This window comes from Ambystoma mexicanum, chromosome 11 (genome assembly GCF_040938575.1).
Source record: "Ambystoma mexicanum isolate Mex_15411 chromosome 11, UKY_AmexF1_1, whole genome shotgun sequence".
In the NCBI taxonomy this organism is placed as follows: domain Eukaryota; kingdom Metazoa; phylum Chordata; class Amphibia; order Caudata; family Ambystomatidae; genus Ambystoma; species Ambystoma mexicanum.
Genome location: NC_090934.1, coordinates 978,621,283 through 978,641,127, shown reverse-complemented (window position 1 = coordinate 978,641,127; position 19,845 = coordinate 978,621,283). Strand labels below are relative to the sequence as shown.

The 19,845-nt window shown below is 43.1% G+C and overlaps 1 protein-coding gene across 1 annotated transcript in view; it reads left to right on the top strand.

Annotated features, from left to right (window-relative positions):
* TRPM5 (transient receptor potential cation channel subfamily M member 5) overlaps positions 1-19,845 on the top strand; it is a 473,179-nt gene that overhangs the window by 191,103 nt on the left and 262,231 nt on the right. The window contains exon 12 of the mRNA XM_069625407.1: positions 2,867-3,012. Within this exon, the coding sequence (XP_069481508.1) occupies positions 2,867-3,012 (146 nt within the window). The remainder of the gene's footprint in view (positions 1-2,866; positions 3,013-19,845) is intronic.

The window sequence follows — 19,845 nt, the reverse complement described above, 5'->3', positions numbered from 1 at the left end:
AAGAGATTGCGGATGCTTGGGATATTAGACGAGGAAGAGGACTGAGCAGACAGAAACAGAATACAAGGGGCTGCTCCCATGAGACTGGTTGGGGGCGTGAGAGGAGGCTTGGGTGCAGTTACTATAATATGTAATGTTGATTGTTGACTGAAACAGAGCCATGCAGAAAGATTATATGGAAAGGCAAAATCCATTGTATATGTGAGCAATGATGAGCGAATAAAGTTTGGTTAAAAAGTAAGAACATATAATATAATGGTACAGTGTAATAATAAACAAAAACTCTAAATTGTCTCTTACCAAAAACATGGTAAGAGCCAATAATAACAGTAAACTCCAAAGATCTCTCATAACATTCTGAAATATAGTTATATAATATTCAGTTAAACAGCATAAACACTGCCTTCTCAAGATGTTCCTCCTGAACTGAAGATAGATGTTCATATAAAATCAGGAGACAACAAAACATATAAAAATGCACAGGAAATGTGCAAAGATAATAACATGTGTGTCACCAAACCTCTAAGCACACAATTCAGTACATCACATAAGCTGCAGCTTGCAGCTAACTAGAACAGTGTTCCTCCTATTAATAGCCACTTTCAGAAAGGGCCGAACCGTCCAATTTACCAGAACCGTTCCAACAGATGGTAAATAGAGATGGGCCAGGCGGCATCATCTAAAACCTTGCTCTTTTAGTTAGAGATTCACAGTTCTCTTTCTTATGTCAGAGTACATTGGACGGATAATAGCAAGTGCATACTTAGGCAATAAGCTCTGAGACTGCAGGCCATTACTGCATAAGGTAATGTCCCCGCGGCCCATAATTACAGGCCATAGTGTAGCGAGGGCCTTAACCAAGGCCCTGGGGGCATTACCGTATGCAGTAATGGGCCGCAGTCGAGGGAGTTTATTGCTATTAGTACCCCGACCCGTTAGACCAGGGTACTAAAGGCATTTTATTCCGGAACAAACAAAAAAATGTTTTAAAAAATTCTGTTTTCACTTTCCATGGCGGCCATTGAAATAAAATGGGAAAAAAGTCAACAAAAAAATGGCCGCTGTGGGAAGGTAGAAGGGACTACACATAGTCCCTTCTTCCTTTTCATGATGGCCTGTCGCAGATCGGAAGGGACATGCTGGGGACTGAAGTGTTCCCAGCGTGTCCACTCTCGAAATGGACAAAAAAGAAGGTAGGTGGGGGGGTGGGAGATCGTGAAGGGAATTCTGTGGATGGGGTGGGGGGAAGGTTTGGGGAAGACTTACCTGATTCCCCAGTGAGGGGAGATGGCGGCCACCATCCCTGAGGAGGCTCAGGGCAGTGGGATTACCATGTGGTAATGTCCGCATTCTGAGCCTCTCCATTGGCTGGGAGGCCGCCACACACCCCTCGCCAGGTACTAATGGTCTCAACTGTACCTTTGCAGAAAAAACAAAAAGTGTCACTAATATTTTTACTCGCTAGTTTGCGTAGTTAAATCTTAGCTTGGTGATGAAGTCTAAAGAATTCTGTCTGCGTTAAGTATAGTTAGATGACATTAGGGATTGCAATATGCTCTAGTGCCTTATTTGAAGGAAGTGATGACTGTAGTAAATAGCGTTGGGATTTGTAGCAAATAGCAGGAGATGCAGCTAGAATTTCTGACAATTTATTGTCTATGACTTTAAAATCTTATACAGTAACTAACCCAGAAAATATATAATTTTTCTTTTGTTTGATAGCTTCATTGGTCAAAATATGTTCAGTGGTACAAACATGTATTAAAGATGTTTAACACAAATGTGTGTTCTGCTGATTAGGGTTTATCGCAAGTGAAATGTCAATCACTTCCCCAGATGTTATATTGCGATATTAATTGGGCCTCATTACAAGGTTGGGGGTAGCCTTCCCGGTAAAACCGGCAAGGCTACCTCCAAACCGGCAAGAAAATCCAGCACCCGCGAATGGGCAATTACCAGGGTATTCCGGCCTTGCCGGACCCGGTAATTGCCCTTTCGCAGGTGCTGGAGCCAGCATATCCCCTGTGGATGCCTGTAGCACTGGTACGGTTCATTACTGGTAAGCTTACCGGTACCGTTGTATCCGGACCAGCAACCTCGTAACGAGGCCCATTGTTATTCCCATGAATGCCAGTAAGATAGGCAGACAGGTACATGTGTCTGCTGAAGAGTTCTTTGCCCTCGGAAGGTCACAGGTTCCAACTCCAGTATGATACCTCATGTGCTGATATGCTTAGCAGAGGTCGGTCTATGGCCGCCCAGTCACACTACGCACCTGATGTGCAAGCAAAGAGCAGCACAGGGATACTTTTACTGAGCAGTATGTTTTAATATGGGCAGCAGGACAATGTGGGGATGGAGATGAGAGGGGTGTCTAGGTCTAACAGACTTAACCTACATGCATACAGATAATGATAAGGGGCAGGCCCCATATACTCAAGAGAAGACTTGCTTGACAGGGACAGAGCAGGACATGGTGGCCAGATATGCCTTGAACCCGTGCCTTGAACCCATGCAGAGGCCCGCCAATGATAGTTCTGGGGGGTACTATTCCTGAGTTCAGTCAGTGCATTTTGCCCCACTGCTTGTCTTCCCAAACTATCCATTTTGATTTATGTCGGATTTTAACAAAAGTCCATTACATTTAAACATGCCATTGTCACTTTACCAGTTCATCTACGTTACCAAAAGAATTGCCATAACATCCCTGGCCTCCTAGCAATGGGCTATTGACGTCTTCCAAACCTAAGGTCTGTATTATTGGGGACTTCTCAGGAAGCGTATTATATATGTTACTTCTGTGTAAAACAGCAAGGTTTCTCCGGTTGTCTGATTTGAGTGCTCTCTCTCTCTCTCTCTTTTTCAGACCTTTTCACTGAGTGCTACAGCAATAGTGAGGACAGAGCGTTTGCACTGCTGGTGAGAAAGACAAAGTACTGGGGCAAAGCAACGTGCCTGCAATTGGCTACAGAAGCCGACGCCAAATCCTTCTTTGCACACGATGGTGTTCAGGTAATTAGCATAAGTCGTTTTATCTGAACTCACTTTCATATCTAGCTCTACATGTTAACTTCAAAGAAAAAAATAGGAACCATGACTCAGAATTGTTTCTGGCATACATATGTAAGCCTCATGCTGAATGGGTGGGCAGGATCTTTGGTGCGTCATAAGTCAAGCTGCCTAATAGGCCATTATACATGTTTTATTACTGCATATTGGAACATTTTGACTAGGGCACTATTTGAAAGGTACACTGCACCAAAAACAGTACATCAGCTGACAGTTATTTGAGTGCAACACACACACATTGTGCAGAGCATTTGATTAAACTCGTACCTCGTACAACCTCTGCTGCAAGCAGCATGCCTGTGAACAGCATCGGAAAAATCAAAATGGCCGGCTGAAGGACTTGAGAGTTGAACTAGATGTATTCCTTTGTGTGTATAACCCTATTTCCAACATGTACTGCACAGCATGAACAAGAAGCAACAGAGTTTAACTTTATTTACACCTCTTGTCCTTAAATCGGTACTTCTAATTGTATGTGTCTGTAGAGAATTCGGAGGCAGAAGTACTGTCCGTTTCCACATGGATCAAGCACACTAGTGAATGCACATCTGCAAACTGCACTTGTGCATGTGCATAGGTACCCTAATCCCGCCCCTGCAGTTTACAGGCCGTCAGTTTCAAAATGAACATGCAAAGGTAGCTACTTCCGTATATATGAACTTCTGAATGCGGGCGCTGGTTAACATATTTGCCATGTTTGTATTCAACCTGGTATCGATAGAGCATTTGGATGCCACTCTCTTTAGCAGATTCCACTTTACTCAACACGGGTAACATTGAACCTGGCCTTTGCCTAATGGATCAGTGCGCCTGCCTGCAGAGGCAATGGGATCGTGTCTAAAAAGGTAGGTGTCTTCCAAACAGCTGCTTTTGTTCCACAGGAAGTTCTCCTATAGCTGCCAACTGCACTTTAAAGTGCAAAAGAGTGTGGGAGCTCCTCTACTGAGAACGGACATGGGTCAAATATCCTGTCCTGTGGAATGTCTTCCACTCAGGAGGCTCTACAACCACGTATTAGCTCACTGTACCTTTCACAGAGGAGAAATATCCATTTGCATATCAATCTTTGTCCCACCCACAAGGGCAGTCCAGCATCACAAAGTATTAAACAAGGACCTGGGCATGCATGACAGCATTGAGATCGAAGTGATCTCCTGGAATGTGTCTGGAGGTGCTTATATGTCTACATTTATGGCTAATCCTCACTTCAGTAGGCTTCCTCGAATCTATATGTTCCAAGAAACTATGCTTTTGCCCCTCTCTGTACTAGAAGGTATTCATACTATTTTGTGTCCTGCAGTAAGAGGGTTTGGGGGGAGAACTAAAGGGGGTCTTGTCGTAGCTATTGATTGTAATTTGAGGCTAAAATGGGAAATTGTGTGTAGCAAAGAATGGCTTTTGGTAATTAAGCTGGACTTGGGTTAATGCCTACAGCCAGCCTATTCTGCTACTGAATCGTTATTGGAACCCTGTAAGGGTCCCGTTGGAAGACATCGAAGAGGGCCTGGGTGATATCTTGCGTGCCTGGTACGAGATGGGTAGTGGCAAACGCATCATACTAGGAGGTGATTTCAACTCGCTTTGTGCCGCGGGAGCCCTGTGGAATGACAGTGGGGGCATCCCTTCTTATCTTCACCCTAACATAAAAGAAGGTATTCAATTGGACCTTTTTCTGGCAGATTGGGATATGGCATTGCTGGACCATTCTCAGTCTTCACCTTTATCCAGCCACACTTGGCATAGAAGAGATCGTAGTTCCAGGATTGATTTCTTCGATATTTCAAATGGCCTCAGGAACAACGTCAGCTACTTGAAACATATATTTCTACTGAACTAGGAGATCACATACCTCTATCTTTTTCCTTGATTATTTCTATCCTGACTTTCAACTTGAGATGGGATTTAGTGGGGCTTTCTACCAGCAAAAAAGGGACGGTAGTCATCTGGAACAGAAAGACCATCCTTAAATTTAACCATCTCTTGGCAGCCTCTTTGTTGAATTTGATCACCCCTCTCCCAATGCGAAACTTGACAGAAGGATTTGAGGATTCCTATTATAACATCATTTTGGCGTGCGCTTACAAAATCAGGCACCCTTCTCCTAAAGTTCACTCTAAGTTTGCTGGTAATTTGAGTGACAAGAGAGTATATTATTCTAAGTTACTCAAATGTAGGGAACTGGCTGCTATAAAAAAGCAGTCTTTGACAGCATTTGATTATGCAGCCCTTAAATCAAAAATTTCCCAAAGACACAAGAAATCTTTGAAGATGGATGCTTTTCTTAGGACTCATCAGACCATGCTGGAACATCTCCGTAAGGGGGAAGGGTGGACAATTCTGGCTAACTGTCAGTAAGGCTCTTGAGGTTACTCAGGGGGGTATGGATTGCCCTATACAGGCCAACCCATGGGTTGATTATTACGCTAACAAATATGCCCTGCCTGTTAACTTTAGTGACACCGGAAGACTTGATTTGGGAAAATCTGTGGAAGGCCTGTGTACGTGAGATAGAGACGACATCTCCTGGGCTATAGGTAGACTCAAGACGCCCCGTGCTCTGGGACCGGATGGCATTCCTCCGTTTGTGCTCAAAGAGGCACTTAATTTATGAGCCGAACTTCTGAAGCCTATGTTTTGACAACTTCTTTCGTACCCATACTATTCCTGCCTCTTGGGTGCAATCTATTATCATTCCCATTCATAAAAAGGGAGATGTAATTGACCCTAACAACTATAGGCCTACATTGTTGACGGACGCAACGAGCAACGTTTTTTCCATCCTTCTCCTAAACGAGAAGGTTGCAGTAACAACCTTCTCAGCCAGTTTCAGGTTGGATTTAGTGACGAAATGGGTACCTCTCTCAATGCGACCATTTTTGCCCATCTGAGACACTATGTACATCATACACGTGTGGGGGATGTTTTTTTAGCATCCATGGACATGTCTAGTGCATTCGACAGAGTCATTAGATCTAGGCTCTGGCTCAAATTGCTCGACATGAACATACCGCGCAAGCTTGTCCAGCTTTTAGCTCTACTTCATACACACACTACCATACGTGTACAACTTACAACAGAAGGGTCCCTATCGCAGGAGATACATTCATTCATTGGGGTAAAACAGGGCTGTACTTTAGCCCCCATACTCTTCAACTTCTATGTGTGTAATTGGAGAGACTGTGGCAGGGTCCTTCCATTGCGCCTGCCAGGTTGGGGAATACTAGGTTGGAATGTATGGCCTTCGCAGATGATTATATCCTGCTAGACAGAACTCTGCGATGTTTGAGAAGGAAAATGAAACTGTTCTTCAAATATGCCATGGTTAACAATCTCCTCCCCAATGCGTCTAAATCCAAGGTCTTGGTCTTCTCGGTCTTGGTCTTCTCGAGGGGAACCAAGGTGCAAACACGCCGGAAAATGTGGACCAGGTCAAGACCATCACTTACTTAGGCTATGACCTCAATAATAAGGTTAGCACTGAATTTTGGAGAAGTAGCCCATGTGATAAGCAAAAAAACTAACAGCTCAACTTAAATTTTTGAAGCTCAAAGTTTGCAAATTCTCATTGCCCCCCTTTGAGGCACTATTATCTGGTTAAGTTTGAACCCATCATCCTGTACGGCCTTGATCTGTCTTGCCACGAAATGGGCACTACCTTGAATATCATACAAGGGAAGCTTTGGAAGGAGGTGCTGTGTCTTTCCATGGCTATCCCGAATGCAGTAATAAGACACGAGCTCTGCCTGGTGTCTTTGAAAGCTAAATATGTCTGGAAGCAGCTTACTAATTTCAGGAAAATGAATGATCACCCCCAAAAATGAGATTCTCAATTCAGCCATGCATGCGGAATCTGTATCTTCAATTCAAGAGTTTAGACTCAAGTTGAAGTCTGTGCTGGACTCTATTGGGGTTACAGAGGAAGATCTTGTGCAGCGTGCGGGGATTGCTCAGAGGATTCTGTTCAGGGCAGACTGTTTGGAGACTGTGGACTGCATTGCTGCCTACTCAACCTATGGGGAGTATTCTAATTTTCTGCACGCAAGAGAATGCATACCACTAACCTTTAACGATTTCCTTGTGCCAATGTTCGCATGATGTATATGCGTTTTAGGCTTAATCAATTCCCCACCTACGAGTAGACTAAGCACTGGAAGGACTCCTCATTGTTGTTTATCTGTAATTCTTCTAACTAGAACTGTAGATTTTCTGGGGGCGAGGACTCTTCCGAAACCTTGAGGCTCCTAGTTACTGAGTGTCCTTACTTTGACAAAAAACGTCTAATGTGTTCCAAGGATAAGACTGGTAACAACACAGATGTGTCCATGAACTTATTCTGGTGTAGATGCATGTGGGGTGCTAACATATCTTTGATTCTAGCCCTAAATGTATTCTTCACGTTTTGTAACAACAGAATTGCACAAGAAAAATCTAAAATCTGCATGTTTTTAATGTTGTGGTATGCTTTATTATTCAGAATCGGGAATTTTTTGCATTTTCCTTTTATTCTTCATTTATTCTGTGTTACTGAGTCATGATGTCTTAATTTCTTCTTGTTTATTTATGTTGTGTAAGGTTTTCTGTAAACCGGGAATGCAACAATAAAAAAATAAAAAAATAAAAAATGCTAGGCAATTCTCCTCTGAACAAGAGTACCATCAGCAACCCCAGACACGTTTTCGGCCTAGGCAGGCCTCATCAGTGAGGTGAAGCTGTGACTCTAAAAGCACAGTGAGAAGAGGTCCATGTCTGGATTACTCTGGGTTACTTAGGGTGAAACCCCACGTTTACAAAATGACAAAGCAGTGTGGGATCCCCTCTACTGAGAACAAACATGGGTCAAATACCCTGTTCTATGGAATTTCTACCAATCAGGAGGGTCCACAACCACGTTTTTGCTCACTGCACCCATCAGAGAGGAGATATATCCATCTGCATATCAGTCTTTGTCCCACCCACAAGGGCAGTCCAGCTTTCAAATGCTAGGCAATTCTCCTCTGAACAAGAGTACAATCAGCAACTGCAGACACATGCTTTGGCCTAGTCGGGCCCCATCAGTGAGATGAAGCTGTGCCTCTCAAAGCAGAGTGAGCAAGGGATCCACATCTGGATTACCCTAAATTACTTAAGGTGAAACCCTACGTTTTACAAAATTACAAAGGAGTTTCAGTGCCTACTGAGAATGAAAATGGGTCAACTACCCTCCTTTACACTTTAAAGTGGTTTAACTTAAAGCAAACCTGGATACTGAGCAAACACCTCTGTATGCTGGCACTTGCAAAGCCATGAATATGAAAAAAAGAAAGCCACATGTCCCAGCATCCATAGCGCTGTTAGCCAGATCTGCTTAAGGTGACATAAATGACATGGGTCCTTTTGTCACCAATTATCTCCAGTCCATTGAGAACATGTGCCCCTTTTTTCCATAATAAATATTATTTTAGCTCAGAAGATAAATATGCACATAAAAGAGCTGCCTAACTATTCAGAACTGTATATAGTGTCTAAAAATGCATTTGGTCTTCTCTTCAAACACATTTGATGAGGTAGAATCAGGTCTATAACTCGAGTAAAATCTAAAACACATGTAGCTCCTAAATGATTTGTGAGCAGTATCTTTGTATGTTCCATGTCCAACATGGGTTACATAGTTATTCAGAAGGTTAGTTGGAGCCAACATTGCTCATTGGTTCTTAGCCCCAGGTCAGTGTCACCAATCTTCAGTCCTCAAATGCCCCAATCCCTCATCCTGTATCAGAAATAGATTGTCAACCCTATGTGCATGTATTTAGCATAGGTTTTTAGTTTTACTTGTGATAAATATTAAAGCATATTACAAGGATATTCTATACTTTGATGAGACAAACACTATCGAAGAAAATAAATATGGTGTGTGTGTCAAAAATAACAGAATCTGATATTTACTGTCCTAGTCACAACAACCTCTTAAAACTGCTGTACTTATACTCTCCTTGTCCTCAAGGCATTTGCCAGGCGGAAAGAACCCAAATGGGTAGCTGAGATTGGACCGCAACAGGGTATCCACTACTGCACAGTATTAAGCTTTGCAAATTGAGGACAAGAAGAGTTTAAGTACAGCAGTTTTAAGAGATTGTTGTGACTAGGACAGTATTTCAGATTGTGTTATTTTTACGTCGTTATTTCTACGTCTACGTCTCATGTTACTCTATACAAAGTAACAGGATCAAAAATGCGATTAAAAAGAACTGGTGCACGTTGACTAATGACATGCGAGTGGAACATCTGTTTAGAGAACTGCCTACCTTTGCCTACGAAAGAAGTGCGAATTTAAGAGACAGACAGGTGAAAACAAGACCTGGAAAGAAACTGCTGGAGACAACAAGAAAAGAGACATACCCATGCTTGCATTGCAGTAACTGAAATTTTGTAACTAAAGGAGATACCATAGACCACCCACGTACAGGTGAAAAGATCAGACTGAAGCATTATGCGACATGTGACACACCAAATATAATTTATGGAATCAAATGCCCATGTGGCATGTGGCATGTACTATATAGGTCAATCTAAGAGACCAGGAAAGTTACGATGGAACAAGCACAGGTCATGCATTCGGAACAACAATATAAATTCAGCAGTGGCAAGACATTGGAATTCAATGAAACACAACATCAGCCAGATGAGGATACAAGTTCTGGAAGTTATTCAACAACATAATGCTCATGAAGACCTGGGGAGAAAACGAAATCAACGCCAGTCGTTTTGGATAGATCGACTTGACTCCCATATGTGTTTTTTGTAGTCACCTGTTGGTAATGAGTAAAACACCTGATGCAACACCTCTAACAATTTTGCAAGCCTAATGTACTACCAACAGAGGGTCCACGTCATGTCCCGCAGGGAATCAACCCCCTGTGGGACGTAAGGCAGTGCCCTTGACTGCCAGCCAGTGGATCCGTGGTGTTGGAACAATTGAAATGTGATTCGAGTTGATGGACAATCGGAATGTGATTGTATATACATGCATACACGGTATATATAATATAAGAGGCACACAGGCAAATAAGAGATTTTGACACTATTAAAGAGAAACATAGTAACACTTGAGACAAACCCAGAATATCCGATTGGGGAATGACATAGATCAGAGATAATATTTATGTGAAAAACATGAAGCAATGCATTGGTTTCCGCTGAATGCAACACACACTTCATTACATGATTAGGAACACTACCTCGAGGGTCTACGCGCAAACGCGGTACCCGTAATGTAGTGTTTTCCCAACACGCATGCACGGTAGAGATTTACATTCTCAGCACACATATGAACTTTAGAATATCTATCTTTTTTTGTCACCAATAACATTAAAAGTAAATAAAGAAAATGTCCGTGAATGGTTATAAGCGTAAGGACTGAGGGGGCCCTCTGGAGAATAGAATGGTGAGAAAACACGAGATAGAAGCTTAAGCACATGCACGGAAAAGATTAGTGTTTTATAAACACCACCAGCGACGACGGCAGCTTCTTTTGAGCAGCCAGCGCGTCGGCACAGCACGTAGAGTAAGAGGTAAGAACTGAATGAGGGTGATGGAAATAGATCTTTTGAGGATAAGTAGAATACAATGACATGAGGTCCTAAACTCGAGCTTTTTAACCAACAGGGAAGCGTGTTGCTTAAGAGGAAACATAGCAGAGTGGGAATACACTCTGGTTGATTAAAGGCGACCAGGTAGTGAACTAAAGCCATATTTATATACTTGAATACAGTGGTAAAATGATGAGATAATGTGTTACAATGAATTCCTCTTTTTTCCGTTTTATTCTAAATATTACCTTGGACTGCAACAATCATTGGGTATGTGCAATTTACTTATTTTGGATTTTTGTTGAATTTTACTCAAAAATGATGAATTGGGAATGAATTACATTAACGTATAATGCTGTGATGATGGGATCCATATTGATGAAAAAACAGCAGTGTTAATAGCCCTGATGATGGACGGATGTCCGAAATGCATTGGCTGATATTATGGGACACTGACGAGTTAGGAATAAATAACGATATTTGAAAAGCTACACAAAGAACCCTGAACTCATGATTTAAAAGCTAATTTAATATATGAAAGCGAGTTAATTGATTTGAATATTGTTTGGAACCCCGGAAAGGGTCTTGCGATTGAGCTCATCCAGGAACGGAAGCTGTTCGTTCATACTTTTTTGGATTTTTGACACATACGCCATATTGGAATAGAGGAAATTCCCTGAGGAAAACCCCTTTGTTTAGGGTCGAAGCACATGTTGGCTGTTCATTAAAACCATTTTACTTTTGACCAGCACTTCCCCCCCCCCCCTCCCCTCTACACGCACTTCTTGTTACTGTACTTGCACACCCTAATGTCACAAGATCTAGTAGGGCCGTTTTTGTTTTTGACCCCTCCTCTTTTCTTGTTGTGCCTTGACACACATTATGTATAGGCACATTATAAATATCCAATAAATAAATACAAATAAATATACTATTGTTTGACATATCTAGTCAATATGACTTGTATCATTATGTATTGAGTTTTGTGAAAGTGTGGTGCAAGTGGTCAGACTGTTGTAAGTAAGAAGCGGAAATGGACTCAGAAGCAGGAAGAAATTTAATATCAGCAGGTGGCAGCAGGAGAATACCGGGAGTTGACAGGTGAAGATAAGCATGATGTGTTAAAAGATGAACATCAGGATGGAATAAGAAGTGAATACCAGATGATTGATTAATGAAGACAATCAGCATGTCAGAAAATGTGAACAGCCGAGTAGGAGGGGCACGTGTGTTGAACATCAGGAAGTGATAAGAGATGAGGATCAGGAGGAGGAGGGCGTTACCTATCAAGGGGAAGAACAGCACATGCAAGGGTTTAAAGGTTGACTGCCAGAAGGAAGAAGGAGACAATCAGAAAGTCAATGAGGAGAAATGACAGGCCCGTGAGAAGGTATAACATCCGGAGGAGAGTGATCTGAGCTTGTTGGAGAACTTTAGCTGGAGTGATGACAGAATCCAAAGTGGTGAAAAGGGGGAGGGGGGTAGTTGTGTCAATGGGTGAAGAAGAACAGATAGTCAGAGAGTGGGGAGGACGAAAGGTGAAGGAGAATGGAAATGGTATTTAAAACAGCAAGACAAAGACTTTGTTGAAGACATGATCAGAGAGGTAGAAAGAACAAGGAGAACATCATAGAGGGGAGACAGCCCCCTTTACTAAAGTTAGGAAGGGCACAGGAACCACTGGAATCTTGGTAAACAGCTGATTAACAGGCTCACACAAGATGAGACCAGACAGAGGGGAAGCCTCCTGAACTTGTAGTTGAGTTCGAATTTGTAGTTGATGTTTATCCTTTAGAGTATATTAATACTTTTGATGAGTTTTCTGCCAGCCCTTCTCTCATTATTTTGCCCAAAGTTGTAACCATCCCTTATTACATTTAAGTAAACTTGAGTCTGTTGTCCAGCCTAATTTGAGTAAACTTGAGTCTGTTGTCCAGTCTCGTGCTTTTGATCCCTTTTCTGGTATATGTGAAGTGTGGCAGTGCCAAGCAATGACCTGCTTGATACATCAATCAGTTAAGTGGTTCAAGACTTCTTTGTTATGTACCTCTAATGGGAAATTGATTGGATAATCTCCCATGGAAACTAGGGTAAATCCTACAACAAAAGAAGGATAGAGCTAAACAAAGAGTGATCAGAACAGGTCAACACAAACTGTGGGTTCCTCCCGTTGTCCAACAGTGGTGTATCTTCAAATAATAAAGTTGGAAAACCTACTCCAATAAGTCCTTGTCTCTTCCTCTAGACACCCTATTCTAGAAAACAATATCCAATAAACTGGATAGCATAACGTCTACATTCCTAGTCTTTATAGCTCCTTACCCTCTAGGCTACCCGATGATGTAAACAAATGTCTTATGATTTGACCAACACTAAATTTTTCAACCTCCTTCAGTCCACCAATGTTTCAATCAGAAACCAAAACAAACTTCTGGGGAGGCTCTGTGTGTGCCTACTCACAGTCAAGGCTCCCCTCATTCTTTCTGCTTTCATCCTGTTTCAATAAAACCTCTCCCAGATATCAGATTCAGCAATTCACTGCATCATGTTCATTCTTAATAGGCTTCTTTAGATTTCTCAACAGGCCTCTCCGGGACATTTGCTTTATCAAAATGTTCAACAACTCCCTGTTGGATTTTGGCTTTCTTAAGATTCACAAAGGGTCCTTCCTGCACCTGGGTTTTCTCAAGATTTATAACAGGTGCCTCCTGGGCCTTGGATTTCCCAGGTTTCAGAATAGATCCCTACTTGACCTTGACTTTCACAGGATTCATAACAGGTCCCTCCTGGATATTGGCTTTTTCATGTTTCACAACAGGTCCCTCTATAGTCTTGGTTTTCCCAGGATTCACAACAGGTCCCTCCTGGACTACGGCTTTCTCAGGATTCAAAACAGGCCATTCTTTACCATGGCTATCTCAGGATACAAAACAGGCCCCTCCTTTGATGTATCATGATTAATGGGTATTTTCCTCCTCTTTACTATGGTTCTTTTCAGGAAGAGGATTTTGTAATGCCCTCTACCATGCGCCAGGGTCCTATACTTATTATCACGAGACGCTGCAGGTGGAAAGCCTTGTGGCTTGAGCCTTTCAGTTCCTCCAATCCCCTGGTCACCTTCTCTTTCTAGCATGGCCAGGTCTATATGATTCTCTGCCTGGTCTCTCCTGCCTTCCTCCAATGGAGTAGTTTATCAATCTAGGTGGCGAGGCTTCAAGCAATCGTCCTTCTCTGAGTCTCTCCTTGTATCAAAGTAGCGTGGATTAGCAAGCTTCCCCTCCTTCCAGGGCTCTCTGCCTTACTGAGTCCAACAAGCTCATTTTATAATACCTATGAGGGAACTTATTTCCAACTGTCATATCTGATTGGTTATTCCCCTTAATAGTTTTAATTCCCAATACTGATTGACTTTTCTCAGGGGAAAACTTAATCTTGCTCACCATTGAATTATTAGGGATGCTTTGGCATTGGTTATTGGTTTTATGGTCCCTCTTATCATTAACAAGGGTCAGCAAGTCTTCAAAGACATCACCAATTTGCCACACTAACAGTTTTTTTCTTTCATTGATGTACTGAGCTCTGTTGCGTTCTAAGTTCTCCTTTTCTGCCAGGGATTGAGCCATGCATGAAGCGTTTGGGTGCAGCACCAGCAGTCCTCTCCTTGCTCATTCCCGCTTAGGTAAAGTTCTGACTAACTTCTTCCAGGTTTCATAAACTTCTCTATTTCACAGCCAATTGCCTGTTCCAAGGTCAGTGTCTCAGTCGTTGGGAGATGATTGCTCCCAGCAAATCCTTCTGAGAGATGTGGTCTTCTTCAGCACTGTCTTCTTTATAGTCACTAAACCAGGAATACTGCAACTCTGGGGGAAGAGAACCTGCAGGTTCGCCCGTCATCCAACCCTGTCCCCAGTGGACTACTACCACCACATGTCAGGATGGAGAGTTCCTGGAGATCACCACTCAAGACATTATTTTATTTTCAGCTTCTCTCATTTACATTCTTGTGCTAATAGCTATTCATTCTCTCCCGTACAATAGACAGGCAGGGAAGCATTTCTCTGCACAGCACATCCTCTACATGATTCTCTGTAGTCTTTTGTCAGTGATGATGAGGTGTTTATAACTACAACAGGACATGTGTGATAGTTCTTCTCTTATTCTGAGTGTGACAAGGTCCCCTACCTGATTATGGGGGTGATGAACCGGGCCAGTTACCTCCCCACTCTAGTGAATTAATGGCCTGGTATTGGTGGTATAGAGAGGATCCCCTGGGCCTCCCCACTTGGCCCCCTTAAAAGAGCAAGGGACAATCACAGGAATGGTCACTACGATATAAGCCTTTTAAAACATCAAAGACGCACCCTGCCTGAAGAAGTGTCCACAACCCAGCAGTTACCAGCAGCCTGGGGTCCAGACTACCACACACTCCTCTGATTTCAGCAAGACCCACACTAGCAGCTCTGTCGCTTTAAGATACAGGGACTCGGAACAGTCTCAGAAGAACACTGGAAACCCTGCATGTGAAATTACTCTCTCACATCGGAGCCTGCTTAGACAGCAGGGGCCTTTGCAAATTCCTGCATGGCATCGACCACAGGCTTGTTTGGCCAGAATGAGATCACACAAATCTCCTCGGCTGCCCATGGAGCAACTCTGGGTATGTATGCAGGCAGCGCTAACAAAACCCCAGCACTCACTCTGAGAGCGAAGCAGTCACAGAGGCCATAAGAGAGATTGAATTAATTACCACACGCAAAATAATGTTTTCAATTACTGGCCTTGGGAAAGAGGTACGCATGACATGGACTTGGCCCTAGTGAACAAAATCTATCTAATCATTCAGGCTTGGATGGCCTCTCATGGCCTGTGCCTGAATGATAAGACAGAGCTCCTGATCCTATGAGCACAAGCCAACCTCAACAAACTTAGCAACAAATACCTGTCTTTCAACATCAACGGTATTAACATTAAAGTGGCAAAGGAGGTAAAAACCTAAGGCTACTTAGACTCAACTCTTAACCTAGGCAAGCAAGTCAACGACACTGCCTCAGCAACAGCTTACACCTGTAAGCTGATACAGGCTTGTAAACCTTTCCTATCCACAGAGAGTTGCATCACCTTAGCGAGAGCTTTAATCCTCTGAAAACTTGATTATAGCAATGCCCTCTAGCTAGGGGCTAGCAAATCTATTGTTAACAAACTTCAAATACTTCAAAACAATGCACTCAGAACGGCCCTCAGTATTCCCAGGAGACAACATATCTCGGAGGCTAGGCGAAAGAACAATTGGCTCTCAATTAAGGACAGAATTATCTTCAGAACTGTCTCCCTCACACACAAATGCCTAAACAACTCTGCCCCACAATACTTAATGGAAAACATTGTCAAAAAATCCTCAACACACCCTACGAGGACCGCTAAATCCTTCTGCCTAATAGTACCCAGATTCAAATTGAAAAAAGCAGGAGGTATAGCTTTCCTGTTATGGCTGCCCAGTCATGGATCTCCCTCCCTACTTCTTTGAGAACATACCAGTGATTAAGTAGCTTTAGGAAAAATACCAAAAGCTGGCTAGTCACTAAGGATTCACGATGTGCTCTAGGACATTGACGAATGACCTATCAAGTCAAATAATGTTGATTCGCTCTGCAAATTGTTCTGCTGTACCCTTTTTATGTATTACTTTGTCCTTTCCTGTTGTATTATTGTATACAATGACTGTAACTATTCCTGTGTGTAACCTGAAAATTTAAATCTACTTGTAAATGCGCCCAGATACCTCTGGGTTTGGTGCGCTATAGAAATAAACAAACAAACAAGCAAACAAACAAGATGGTGGGCCAGCCATTTAATCTGCCTTTCCAGCTAGGGTTTCTTAAACTCATACTATGTTAGTTACCAAGGGTCTTGGGGGATGTTGTGCCAGGTAGTTGCTCCAAGCTGGCAACGTTAGGAGGAGCAGATGATTTGGAGGGGGGTTGGGAGATTGGAGGGGGGAAGATTTGTCAGAAACATCAGGAAGAGGAGGAAGGAAGAACAGAGGAGGAGGGTGATCGAAGTAGGAGTTGCTTTGTGTAGAAGAGAGGAGGTGGCAGGAAAAGAGGAGGAAGGGGTTAGGTAGAGGTAGAGGAATATCAGGTGAAAGTGGCAAGAGAAGATGCACAGCAGGTGAAGGAATATTAGGAAGAGGTGGCAGGAGAAGATAAAGAAGAAATGGGTGAAAACCAGGAAGAGGTGACATCAGAAGAGAAAGATGAGTTTGGTGAGGAACAGCAGCAGCCTGCAGCCAGACAACATAGGAAAGTCAGGCCCAAAGTAGGAGCCATGGGACAGATGCTGATATGAAGAGGCTGGGCCCTGATTGGAAGATGAAGCAAGCATATACTGAGCCTTGAAGAGGGAAAGGTGCAGATTGGGACCAGTGAGGTGCTGTGAGTGTTACAGGTCAGGATTCTAGAGGAGGGAGGTGGCAAGGTCCTACTTAAGTAACATAGGGCAGTGGGAGAGGAACAGCACCCTCTGCTCAACCTAACTAGTGCTCGGAAGTACACATTGTACTCGCAGCTACTGTGAGAAACCAAATTATTTATAGAGGATTGGTTTGGAAGTGAGAACACTGACAGCATAAAAGGGGGCAGGAAACCCAACATCAAGGTGAGAAATCAGACTGAATGAAGAAAGAAGTGTGCAGGAACCCCTTAAGCCTGGTTTTGAGGGGTGTGTAGGACACAAAGAAGCAAGGTGCAGGAAACCCTGAAGCCTAAGATTGATCTAATATTTTAAGTCAAGGTGAGACTCAAGGGAGTGCATGTAAGAGATAGGTTGTAAATACACATTTTGCAAATGATCCCTGTTTTTTTGTGTCATTTGTGCCACATGCTTGGCTATTGCACAAATGTAGTCAAGAGGTGGGATGTACAAAGGGTGTAGCAGAAGCCTATCCACAATGTTTAGGTCCTGGAATATAGATAATACAACCTTCAAGAATTACCCAGAAACAGTTGGCTTTGATTGTACAGGTGGGCGAGTCCTGATCTCCACTGGACTCAGAATGGCCTTGTCTACGGGGACTTATGGGAGGATCTTCGAAAGTCTGGCATAGCAGTACATTTTGAAACTGACTTTGGGGCTGCAACATTGACAGAGACTATTGCGACGTTGGCAAGGTTCTTAGATATAACCATGTCTCGTACAGTACAGAAAGGTCACCCCATCACTCCATCTGTGATCTGTGAAATATACTGGACCCACTGAACCAGAGGACCATATTCACTTCAAAGCCCCTGGGCACATTCCAGGCGAGCTTCCGGTAGCACCACAGTTTTTAATTGGTATGGGCCTCATAGGGCCCTTTGGTCACTCTATCAATGGGAATTAATAAATCTTAGTGCTTCTTGATTATACTACCCACTACTCTGAAGCTTTCCCTATGAGGGTGAACCCTACTCAGAACATCTTGAAACATCTGGTCCCCAATGATTCCAGGGTTGGGTACCCAAAAGAAATCTTCACCCACCTAGGTCCTACTTTATATCCCAGCTTTGAGACGACTGCAATAAAATCCTACAGATAGATATCCTCTATGCCTCACTATGTCACCCACACATTGATGGCTTGGTGGAGCAATTTAGCCAGACCCTAAAGAACTATCTAAAGGAACTAGTCTCAGAGGATTCCAGGAACTAGGATAAGTTACCCCCATTGGTCCTCTTCTCCACCCGGAAAGCACTGCTAGTCTCCACTGGATTCTCCCCAGTGTAGTTTTTCTATGGTTGGCAACCAGGAGACATCCTATATATTTTGAACTAAGCAAGGGATGGATAAGACACCACAGAAGGAGAAATGTGGGAATCCATGCAGACTCCTCATGAAAGATCACGCGTGATCCGTAACCTGGCTGAGAAATCACCTGTAGACAGTAACCTAGGAGAACCGGGTTGGTTTAGAGCCTACAGAATACTTTGGGCAAACTGGATGGCTGTTAAAGAAAAAACAAAAAAACTTGATTTTTGCATTTCTGGACTTTTCCAATCGGCCTTCTCCTAGAGAGAAACAAAAGTGTCTGTATGATATAGAGGCCAAAGAAAATTCAACTTTGGTAATCTGGTCCTACTCCCAACCTCAGAAAATAAGCTTTTAGTCGGGTGTCACAGATCCTACAAACTCACCCACTTCCTCAATAAACTCAATTACCGGGTTCAACAAATCAAACACAGAAAGACCACCCATTTATACCACAAAAACTGGCTAAAGCCCTGGAAAAAAACAGAGGATCCCACCTTGATGGCACACTTAGCATCAGAAGAAAGAGAGGCAGAAGCTTACCACAGACCTGACTGAGCTGACATTGAAAGATCTGAACACTGGCAACACAGAAGATCTGCAGACCTATCTGTGACACTTCTCCAACATCTTTGTGGATTGACCGGAAAGTCCCTTTGGAAAACCAGGTTGGTTTCAAGCCAACAGGTCACTTGTGGCTTTCTAGCAGGCTGTTGAAGAGGAAGTAAAGAAAAAGCTAGATTTTTGTATAATCAAACCTTTATAATGACACAGGTCTCTTCTGATTGGCCTCGCCCTGAAGCCTGACAGGGCCTGGGGATTTTGCACAGACTTGGATCAAATGAGATCACGCGCTTTGAGATATCCAAGTCAAGGATCCATTAGATGATCTAGAGAATTGGGCCTGCCATATTCATTTCAACCCTCTATCTTACAAACGTTTATTGGCAAATCCCATTGGCCCTGGAATACCAAGTAAGACCACCTTACTGACCCCAATGGAGCAGTTCAGTTTACTGTTCTTCCCTTTGGACAACCCAGGGCACTTCCAACAAGCAATGGGAACCATTATTCAGCTGCACCAGGCAAGCTCAAGGGCACAACTCGACAACATCATGGTCTATAGCTGAAACTGGGCATATCACATGAGACTCCTGTACCTTCTTGCCAAAAATCTGATTAAAGTGGGGCTGAAGGTAAATCCGGCCAAATGCCACCTGGCACTACCCTCAGTCAAGTACCTGGGGTTCCAAGTTGAGAAGGAGATGGTCCAGCTTCAGGACACCAAGGTCAAGAACATTCTGACTCCCAAGACCAAAAGGGAAGTGCAGCCCTTCTTAGGCCTTGTAGCACATTTCTGACGCTCCATTTAAAATGATTTTGACCATGGAGGGATCCCTCATGAATCAGCTTTAGTGGTCGGAATTCA